Source organism: Biomphalaria glabrata, chromosome 16 (genome assembly GCF_947242115.1).
Source record: "Biomphalaria glabrata chromosome 16, xgBioGlab47.1, whole genome shotgun sequence".
NCBI lineage: Eukaryota > Metazoa > Mollusca > Gastropoda > Planorbidae > Biomphalaria > Biomphalaria glabrata.
Genome location: NC_074726.1, coordinates 3,145,016 through 3,156,634, shown reverse-complemented (window position 1 = coordinate 3,156,634; position 11,619 = coordinate 3,145,016). Strand labels below are relative to the sequence as shown.

The following is an 11,619-nucleotide window of genomic DNA, read 5'->3' as shown; positions in this document are numbered from 1 at the left end:
TAACTTACACAAACAACATCAAGACACAGGAGCTATGTCACTTAGCACATTAAGATATTTACAAGGACATGTATGTGAACCAGATCATTTATTGATAATATTGTATTTCATGTACTTTATTTCATTGCAAAATATCTAAAGAATTGTTTCTAAAGAGTATATCATCTGATACAAACAGTAACAAATATGGTACTCTTTATTTGAGAATAAGTGTCTAAATTAAATATTGAATACTTAAAGCACAGAATATCTATTTCACAGAAGAAGCAAGAAAACAAGAGTTCCATAAATTTTGTACAAACACTTAAAACAAAAATAGTTTCTTTTTTAACAGACTGGACAAATACCTTGGTTATACAAAATTGTGATTAATGTATGTATACAATGTAGTTGACCTGAAAACCAATGATAGAATTCAATAGGCTTTCAGAACAAACATGGACTTCTGCCACTACTTAGTAGTTAACTGTAAAATTAAAACAAAATAGTGCTGCACTTGTTTATTACTATTTCTTAATACTTTCTCTGAGTTTTTTTTTTTTGAAGGGCAGAGGTATGCAAAAGAATACAATTACAATCTGAGATCCTATAGATCAGTAGTTACTGTTACATTTATAGCATTTACATTTATTTATAGCTGATATTTTTGTTTAATAAGATCATGACTTTAGAACTTGATCTACACAAGTTTTAATGTGAAACTGTTTTGAGCATCATCACAATGTTGTTATAATCACAGAGGGGGGGGGGGGGGAGAGTTTGTAATATTTGTTTAGCTAATAAATTTAAGGACATTTCCTGTCTTTGTTGCTTTAGAAAAAAAAAAATTAATCAGGAGAGATATTTGATAATGTAAAGAAACAAAAAAGGCTTTTTCTGTCTAATTGATATTCAATGTTGAGAGTATACATTACAAGTACTGAACACAACACAAATAACCTCCAGTACACAGTGACGACTAAAAATAGAATGATGAAGTCTATGTGACTGGCAGATCAAGAGGTCCAACATTACACAGTACAACACAGACTTAGTTGGTAATAAATATGTGTGTACAATACACACACAAAATCTAAGCACAGCTTAATTGTTATTGACCACAGAATACCATGGTGCACAATCACCCAGTAGACTGAAATTAGGTAGATTGAAATAATCTTACAGTATACTTCTCTAACCACCTTTTGATGTTAGTGCTCTAAATCTTTGAGATTTATTATAGAAGAGCTTAAGATGAATTAGAAACACATACATGACTCACTGAGAATGAAATAAAATAGAGAGCTTGATTAACATACACAAGGTTATAGGAAACTAGTTGAAGGATGAAGATGAATGACCAATTGCTCTACATCAACAACTAAGCAGTCTCACTAGACTGCTAACTGTATAATACCCTACATCAAATAGCCTTGACTCATTATGTACATTATTCTTGGTAGTAGGTCCAATCATGTTAGAAATTTTGATTGTATTATCAATTATTTTAATTCAGATTTTCTAAAAAATATAATTATTATATATTTTAAAAAAGAAAATTCTGATTTTTCCATTTTACCTCATGCCAAAATAGAGAAAATTTCATGTTGACATTTGTACATAGGTAATTAAAAACTCCAGTAAAATAATGACTTCAAAATTAGGCATACAGCTATGTGCAAATACTGAGAACCTAAACATCCATTATATAATTAACTTTGTATTAAACAAACCAGTGAACCCAATGAAGAAACTTGTAACAATATATATATTAACAATTCAGATGTATTTAATTCCTGACCTATCAAATAAGTCAGTTATAGAGTTTGCTACATATCCAGCATGCCAGAGCTCCTTAAAGTTTGTTTTTTATTCAAGGTTTGAATATGTAAAAAAAAAAAAAAAAGATAAAAAGAAAAAGAACAACAGCTAATGATTACCATTTTATTTTTTTTAAAAAAATGATTACAGACTTTGTAAAATTGACATCTTGAAAAAGACAGTCTACCCTCAGTTACCCATACATTTAGTACACCTGGCAGTTCAAATAAATAGTAACACTGAATCAGATTACCCTAGCCCTGTACATATTTCCTTATTTTGTTGTTGATTTCTTGAATAAGAAGTTTTCTATTTCTTTATGGCAAGAGGTTTCTTCTTTGAGTGACAAGAATAACTCTAAAAACAAACCTCTTGGCTCTTTTCTGTGAGATATCACAACAACAAAAAAAAAGCTCAGCAGTTACTGCAATTATTGTAAAATGTTGACAAAGTTAAGCCTACCCTTCATACACCACCTCAGGAGTGCATGAAATTGTAACAGAACATTTGAATTCAAGCTACCCTCAATATAGCTTCCTTTTTACAAATACACATTTAAACATTTAAAAAAAAAGTTATTTGAAAACTCGCTGATAAATTTGAGAGGTTACATTTTTTTTAAAAAAAAGGTACAAGACAAAGACAGAAACTCTCATAAGCCAAGAATCCTAGCATTAATTCTGTTTCATTCAATTATCAACAAATAGAAACAATTTTAACATAAGTAGCAGAAACCAAAGTCAAGCGCAAAAACTGTGAACGTTTAAAAGGACATAACCAGTTGAAATCAAACAAAAGGTAGATGACAGTGAAATCAAACAGACAAGCACAAAAACTGTGAACCTTAAAAAGGACATAACCAGTTGAATCAAACAGAAGGGAGATGACAGTGAAATCAAACAGACAAGCACAAACATGTCTTTAAAAAAAAATTACAATATTTGTGTTCCAATCTGAAATTAATCATTGCTGTCTTTTAAGCATCTAGTAACATCAGCAATGTCAAGAGTACAACAGAAGTACAAATAGTGAATTGCACCTTCATTCGTTTCATTGTAAAATATGGTCATTCTAGGAATAAACTTCTTACAAATTTAAGAAATTTTTTAATTAAGTACCTTACATTTGTTTAAATTTCACTTCAGTCAAAGCTTTTTAATTTAAAAAAATAATTAATGAACAATCTTCTAACAAGCTTACTACCATCTTGCATTTTCAAAATGACTAAATGAAAATATATTTATAAAAAAAAAAAAAAAAAAAAAAACAGCTTCTGTTCATGGATGGGCTACTGAACAAATTGGCTGTGTTCATGAACTAGCAACAGTTACATAATGTTGTTCTTGTACACAGCTGGATGTAATCAGGAGGTGGAAGCATGATAAGCTTGGTAAGTAGAATACCACAGCTCCCCAGAGTGTTTTAATGACCTGAAAAAAAAGACAATATCACCGTTACATTCAGTTAACAGAGGATAATAATAATAATAAAAATAATAATTTAAATAACTTATATAATAATAACAATGGCAATGTATTCAATTCTGAAGATAAAAAGATGAGTGCATTGTTTCACCCCTGTAGTGCTGTTGTCACAGCCTCGGTTGACATTGCCTGCTATTTGTTCACCTTGGGTCAAGAAGGTGAAAAGCAAGAGAAACCTCTCAATTGAAAGAGAAAGTAAGAATGACTAAAATTCACTCTAAGTCAGTAGAGTCTTCTCTGGGACTTGAGACAGTACAGATATTGTAGTAGGTTTTTTTTGTTGTACTCGGAGCTGTACACATTTGTTACCCGCTGTGATGCGGACATGGTCTAGTAGTAAAATGCTGTGTTGTGATGCGGACGTAATTATATTTCAATACATGGGATTTTGATTGTGTAACTACTATGAAGTTGCAGCATCAACATTATTTTGTCTGCTAAAGTTGGACTCTAATCAATCTGTACTATTTCTATTTGTTATCTGCTAAGTGTAGCCCCAGGACACATAAACCCAGCATTCTACATCTGGTGACCAACAACACGTATATGTTCCAGCTGCTAACAAACATAATGAAGGCTCAAGCCGATATGAGAGCTTAGCAGACATAAAAATGAGAATTAAGATGGCCAACTAATCTAAACAAGTTTTCAACAGATAGGAATAATTTGAATGTAGTGAAGCATATGGTTTGTCTTGAACCAAAGAAACAGATCTGCCCTATAGATAACTATATCTGAAAAGGGTAATTTACTTTTTTATGTGGTTTGTCTGAGCTCAATTGGAAAGGGAGTTCTATACTTTTTATTAATGACAAAAATAGCTAAATTCATTTGCCAAATTAATAATATACTTCATAGAACACACAATGTTTGAAGTTCCAATCCAAGATCAAGCACTAGTAACTTTACTAGTAAGGAAAAGCTTTGTTTTTAATTCTAACTCGAGATTTCCACAGACAGACTTTGAAAGTGATAAAGAAAAACTATTTTCAGATAATGTCTACAAAGACAATGATTTGGTCCAATGGTAAACTGAAATGCTAAATCAAAGTCTACTCACCTGACAATGTCTGCAAAGGCTGTACTCAATGGTTTCACCTGGTAACTGATGCCATGTTTCTCACATACAGACTTCACTAGTGGTGCTATCTTGTACAAATTGTGTCTTGGCATGGTGGGAAATAAGCTGCAAAAGAAGCACAAGTTAATTGAGGTCTTTCTTTACTTCATAAACAAAACAAAACAAAACCAATATTGTTTATAGACATTTTCTTTCAATTCTTAAGCCCACAAAAAGAAATGTTCATTTACCCCAACAAAATGTCAGTGTAAACAAAATAAAATGCAAGGCTAGATGAAATGTGGGATGGGTGTCCGAGAGACTTAAGTACGCATGGGCTTGGCCTGCCTATCTATCAAGGAAACTTTTAGTACATAAATTATACCCACTGATAACAGAAACTTCATCTCTACTGATAAATAAAGCAAGGGTATAGAATTTTATTCTTGTACATAATAGTTCTAATATGTTGTTCACGAATGTAAATTTGTGAAATGGGAAAGAGATAAAACTTTTTTTTTTTAAACCTATTACTTAAAAGAAGACCTACAAACATGAAGTCTCACGACACTACTACTTGTAAAAGATATCACCAATACAGGCATTTAGTTTTGTAAATCTACTGATACAGGAGAACTCAATTTCATTTTCTGTCACACTCAACCTTCAATTTTCTAAGGAAGGTCCAGCATTATATTTTCGAGTCTAGGTACCTTGCTAAACTTCTATTAGTGACAGAAGAAAACTGATCAAAACCCAAAGTGAAGTCCAAGCTAGTCAAAGAATAAGCCAATATATCATTTGCTGTATGCTGACAGAATCCTTGTTACCCTTCATAATTCTTTCCAACAAAACCAAGTCTGTTTAGAACAACCCCATGTCATTCTTCTCAATATTTATCTATATAAAAAGTGATCCTGTTGTTTTAAACCCCAGTACTCTATACATGATAACACAACCTACTGATGTTCAACTTGAAAGTTCAGATGTCCCGTGAACCAGTCATTGAAAAAACTCTGCTCTACATTACAGGTTGCTTGCATCTGTAGAGGCAGCCAGGGCATGGCTTTGTCGTGGTCAATCTCCATCGGGACATGATTAGACTGGGCAACCCATGTAAACCAATGGCTCTCTAGACATCTTGAAATGTACAACAAACAGAACAAGTTATTTGGTAATACTTTTTTGGTTAATACTTGGTCTTATTGAGAAAGTCTATTAAATTGTCAAATTAATTAGCACATGGTCAAGGGTAAAGCAAATAATATCCATATATGCACCAAGAAAAAATAAAATAAAATAGTATCTCTAGGACCTTGCAGAGCAGGAATATCTGACAAGGTTCTATGAGCCACATGTAGCGCTTTGCAAACAGATATGTCCCACATAATCCAATGCTGTTCAGAAGGCTTACAATGCAACAAAACTATATTCAGAGAAGATATTCAATATCTGACAAAAGGCAATGTGTAAAAACTGGACAATTTTTAATTTAATAAAAAAAAAAAGAAATTGACTACTAAATATTTCCAGGACAAACAATGGTTTTCATTTGAAGTCTAATTAAATTAGTGGATAAGAGGACATGGAACAAAATGTGACACTCATGATGCCCTCAAGGATAAACAAGTTTGACATACAAGTGACTTTTACTACTTGTAAAGAAAATTACCTGAATGTAAAGTAGAAAGCTACTGTACTCCAGAACCCTAGTATTGGTGTGTATAGGTAAAACAGCTTGGTAAAGAAAACAGTCACTACAAACAAATCCTGAAATACACGATTAAATGTCTATATTTTAAGAAAGTCTGAAGCTGTTGGAAATAAAATGAATGAATCCCAGCACATAATATATATAAAAAGCTTAGTTTAATAGACCAATTTCTGTTGTTTTAAGTAGTTCTTAGTTTAAAAAAAAAAAATATTTGACCCAAACAATTGTCTTAGAAGTATTGCAATAAATTTTGTCATTTGTGTGCTCTTTCTTTAAAAACTGTCTTTTTTTTTTTTATCTATTATTACAATTCCAAACCTATTATCACTCCATCTTAGCAGCTTATGCACGGTGGTGGAAAAGTCAAGATAGCATATGTTCATCAGAAATGAACTAAAATGGTGAGCTGGCTTTTACATTTTTTGATCAAAACCACAGGCAAAAAATAAACTTATTGATAAATTGAAATCAATAAATCCATGAGCTCTATCACAAATGAGCTTCTCTATTTTTCATAACTAGATTTAATATGAGTAACACTGTAAATTTTACTTAAGATGAAAAAATAAAATAAAATAAAAAGACTAATAATTTTTTTAAATAGACAATGAAATATGATTATTAAAATTTTGTGGAGGCACAGTGGCTGAGGAGTCCCAGGTTCAAATCTCTGTGAGGACTGGGATTTTCAATCTCTTGACTTTAGGGCACCCCTGAATCCACCAAACTCTAATGGTTACCTAACATTTGCTGGGGAAAGTAAAGTGGTTGGTCATTACGCTGGCCACATCAGACACTAGTTAACCATTGGCCATAGAACCAGATGTTCTAAAGATCGCAAGGTCTGAAAGGGGTACCTTTACTTTTTACACCTAGATTTCATTTATTTACTTCACACATACAGAATATCAACAGCTTTTTATTTTTTAAAAATCCTCATTTGCAAGTGGCCTCTGTTCTATTTTTCAAGTAAACTCATACACAATAAAATGAATAGATTCCTTAACCGATAAGTCTAAGACAATTGCTTATACATAATGGAGTAAATGCCATTACACCAACCAAAATCCTATCAATCAGTGTTCCCTAAAAAATGATTTAAAAACTGTTTGCTTACCATCCAAGCCTTTCTTGTAAATATATATCTGAACAACATAATCTGGAAGTAGACTGGAAACAAGAGTGGTGGTCCAACTGATAGAACAGAAGAGAAAACAATCACTTAATAACTACAAGTCTTGCAGAATAAAAATAGGTCCTGGTTAATTTTTTTTTTTTTTGGTCAGGTATTGAAACACAAGTAGCACTAAATAGAAGAAAAAAAATTAAGAGATGGACTTTTTAGGACACAGCATCAACCAACCATAGTCTATGAATGTATTTATTGTTTATCCATATTTATCTGCTGATCAACTCATACAATGGTACATGTGGCATGTGGTACATTTTTTTTTGTGTTAAATATTGCATAGATAAAGCAACCTGCAAACCCTTTCAAGTAGATTAATTTCACAACATAGAATAATCAAATAAAATTAATGGTGAGTCATGGCACCTACAGTCGCCCATAATTGAACTGTGGTGAAATGAGCAGTTAATGCACTAAGCTGCATGACACTTCCATGCTGAACATCCTCCTGATGATTCACGATGAACACTTGGATATTTTTATTTAGAATTAGAAATTTCAGAATCTACTGTTTTAATTGGTAACTAAGCATAACAGTAAAAGACATTGTTCTTGTGACAGCCTGTTTATACTGACCTGTGTTGTAATGTTGACTTGTCTTTGTGTTAGTGAATGTCGACTGTAAATGTAATATTAGTTGTATGACTTGGAAAGAATTGTTAGTGATTTCTACTGTAAATGTAATAGTTGGATGATTCGGAAAGAAATGTTAGTGATGTCTACTGTAAATATAATAGTTGGATGATTCAAAAAGAAATGTTAGTCAAGTCTACTGTAAATATAATAGTTGGATGATTCAGAGAGAAATGTTAGTGATGTCTACTGTAAATATAATAGTTGGATGATTCAAAAAGAAATGTTAGTGATGTCTACTGTAAATGTAATAGTTGGATGATTCAAAAAGAAATGTTCGTGAATGTGTTAGAAATAAACTAGCTATTATTAATTATGTAACAGAGCCAAGTATTTTAAAATCCATTTGCTGGCCTATTAAGTCGGCTGGTCATTAAGCTGGCCTATTCTGGTCATTAAGCTGGTCTATTACGCCAACTGGTCATTATGCTGGCCTATTAAGTCTACTGATCATTAAATGAAGTCAACTTGGCTCTTACTTAAAAAGAAGTAATAGTTCTGCCAGTTATAGGGCATGCTCTTCTTGTACTTCTTGGCTATCTGCACAGGCATCTTGTCCCCCACAACAAAGAGAGCTTCAACACGTACGTCAGGGTCTTTGTCCATCTGCAGGAGCAACAACACAGGATTAAATCATATTTTAAAGTTGATAAACATTGCAACAGAAGTATTTTTTTATTCGCAAGATAAAGTGTCAGTGAAAAGAAAAACTAGCAAATTTATGTGGTGATATTTATCTTACTATAAATATTTCAAAATCTTGAAATTGATGGCCCAAAACTTATTATCTAACACTACTAGTTCTTGTGCTATCTAGCATTTTCTTTGTAACTTAAATCAATAAAAGTGAAAACTTAACATAAAAACTAAAGTTCAGATACTAAATTAAAACCATGACCTCAACCAGTTTCTGGTTCAAATTAAAATAGCTATAAAGTGTTTGTGAGACCATAAGACTAGAAGCTTTCAAACCCTTCCACCTGCCTAAATACATACCACATTAGGTTTAGCGTGGTGCTGGTAATGCATATGATTCCACCAAGATGGAGATGCTCCCTGAAATTGAAAACACAATATTTACTTTTTTTATTTACAACTACTGTGTAACTTTTCTACATTCAACTAAAGAAGTTAAGTTAGAAAATGTCTAAATCACTCATTTATCTTTATATGCTATTAACTGTTAATGATTTAATGCAATATATTTTCTGGATAAATATTCTACGAGCAATAAATATTTTGATTCAGAGGATGTGCATAATTATGTTATAACTGATTTACATTGAAATATTTGACAAATTTAATATGTTACTTATGCAGGAAACATTTCTTGATTTAATAACAAACAAAATGAACACGTGTATACAAATCATAGATGTCATTGGTAACAGAGAGATGTAAGAGGCAAACAGAATACAAATAAGAACAAGTAAAGAAATAAAATGTAAGAAAGAAACAAAAAATCTTGTTGTGTTTTTGCCGCCTCATATTAGAAAAAGACAAAACATTATGTTGCCACATTTAACATTAAACCATAATACAAAGCAGCTACAAGTCTTTGGCCATAATTAAGTTAGACACTATAGGCTTTTATATAAAAGCAATGTTCCATTTTCTTTGAATCACTCAAGAAGTTTTTACTTTAAACAGTATTGAAAAGATGCTATTTTTGTAATTCAATAGTTGTTCCATTAAATGAAATCAGCATAAGTATTTCTCTCTATACAGAATTGAAAATCTTTACTTGGAATAATTCCTGAGATTTTAATTAAGTGCTTACATGTGTGTGTTGTACATTTAATCATTAACTCTTTCTCTTAATTGAAGATGCCAACGTAGATTTGAACCCATTAAACTAAATGGATTTTTGAATTTATAAACTTAAACTTGTGGGAAAAAGAGCATTCATTCTTCTATAATTTGATACCAAATATTACATTTTCTGATAAACAATAAAGTTATTGAAGTTATAGTCTGAACAGGATAGTGAAATACAAATGAGCAAAATGAATAATACTATTGCAACGAGGAAAATAATTATGGAGAGAAAGAGTTAATACTCTGAGCTGACATGTTATATTAACAATACTCGAGATAGGATAATGACTAAAACCACTTAAGAAAATGACTGAATTAAAATCAGACCCAGTTTCAGCAGATGATTTAATTGTGGTCTCAAAATTTCTGAAGTTAACTGAATACTTAGAATATCCACCACACAGAAAGTTTACTAGGAAATGAGAGTACACTCATAGTGTACAAGCAGTCATAATTCAAACCCTTTCAGAAGCTGAACATAGTGACAAGAAACTAAAAAACCAAGTATTTTTCAAGAGAATAGGATCATTTAATTCAATCACACTCAACCAAATTTTTTCCATTTAAGAGACAGAATAAAAAGTAAGGCAATCCTTTCTTTCCAATACCAATAGAGTTAAGAATTAAATAAAGTATACCATAACACCTATAACTGGGTGTCATTGAAAGCTAAAGTATGAAAAGCTAGATAGGTATGTGAATGAAGCAATTAACTTTTTTCTTGATTAAGATTACATTTTAACTTCCAGAAGTAAATAACTAGAGATCAACACAAAACAACACCAAGCCAACACAACACAGCTTTAACTTATTTTTTTTAAATTAATAAGTACACAATACAGGAAACATAAAAGCATCATGCAGTGTTATCAATGTTACTTGTCACATCTGCCCAACTATTGCTGTGGTGATACAAGAAATTAGTGGTTTTCAAACATACATAGAAATAAAGCAAAGCAAATAATCGGCTCATTTATTTGATTTCTTCCCTATCTATGACACACGACACCAAACTTTAACGTTAGTTTAGCAGAAGAAAAGCAAAAACAAAATGAGGAGGCTGTCAGTAAGCAAAGCAAAGCAATGGAAAGCATTATATTAATATCACTTGTTTGTTACTGTTATCAATTTTTATTTGTATATTATATTGATATAAACTGTTCTTTATGACTTATATGATATAAAATACTTTTAGAAATACTGGTTGAGTTTATATTTCTATTAATAAATTCAAAGCAGTGCTTAAAATCTTTTTCAAAACTTGGATATTTGAAAAGAAAATTGATTGCTAACTTTTGAAAGTTGATCAAAGCATTAACAACAGTGTGAAGTAAAATTAGAACAAAATTTATAAAAAAAATATTGGATCTCTGGGACCATGCAAAATGAACACAAAAGGGAATCACATAAAATGACGAGTGTCTGGTCCGACTTCTATTACCTTAATGATCCCGACAGAAAAATAGTGTAAAATATGATTCCATTTAGAGTTTTTGAACACGGACAGGTGGCCAAAGTCATGTTGGATCCAGCCAGTCTGAGCCTAGACGGAAAAGAGACAAAATGGCCAAATATTGTCTAGTTTATGTAAATGCTTGGTCTACAAGTTTCAAGTGTTAAAAGTCGCAGGATCTGTTAAGATTTGTGCTGCCTGGGTGAGGAATCAGATGACCTAAAATACACTTGATTAGCTGTCTCTAAACATATTGGGATAACAAAGTAAATTTCTGAAAGGTGAAGTATTTTGAAAAAAAAAAAAAGGCCATTCTAGACATATTTTGTGTAAGGACATCCAGGAACCAAACTGCAACAGGTACTGAGGAAATAAAAATGTTGCTTCAAAACAGGCATGCAAGGAGAGCATGGTTGTGGCCAGAACATGACATGAGTGGCGTGGAAAGATGGAAATTCACACAAAAGC

The 11,619-nt window shown here is 31.7% G+C and overlaps 1 protein-coding gene across 3 annotated transcripts in view; it reads right to left on the bottom strand.

Annotated features, from left to right (window-relative positions):
- Window positions 1-71: 71 nt before the first annotated feature.
- Window positions 72-11,619, bottom strand: part of LOC106080202 (acyl-CoA (8-3)-desaturase-like) — a 35,244-nt gene continuing 23,696 nt past the window's right edge. For 2 of the 3 annotated variants that reach the window (XM_056013442.1, XM_013241537.2), the window contains exons 5-12: window positions 11,140-11,241; window positions 8,877-8,936; window positions 8,360-8,486; window positions 7,176-7,252; window positions 6,017-6,114; window positions 5,308-5,484; window positions 4,345-4,470; window positions 72-3,230 (exon numbers count right to left, since the gene is read on the bottom strand). In XM_056013442.1, coding sequence (XP_055869417.1) covers window positions 3,164-3,230; window positions 4,345-4,470; window positions 5,308-5,484; window positions 6,017-6,114; window positions 7,176-7,252; window positions 8,360-8,486; window positions 8,877-8,936; window positions 11,140-11,241 — 834 coding nt within the window. In that variant the 3' untranslated portion in view covers window positions 72-3,163. The remainder of the gene's footprint in view (window positions 3,231-4,344; window positions 4,471-5,307; window positions 5,485-6,016; window positions 6,115-7,175; window positions 7,253-8,359; window positions 8,487-8,876; window positions 8,937-11,139; window positions 11,242-11,619) is intronic. The other variant, XM_056013443.1, reaches the window with a different exon arrangement.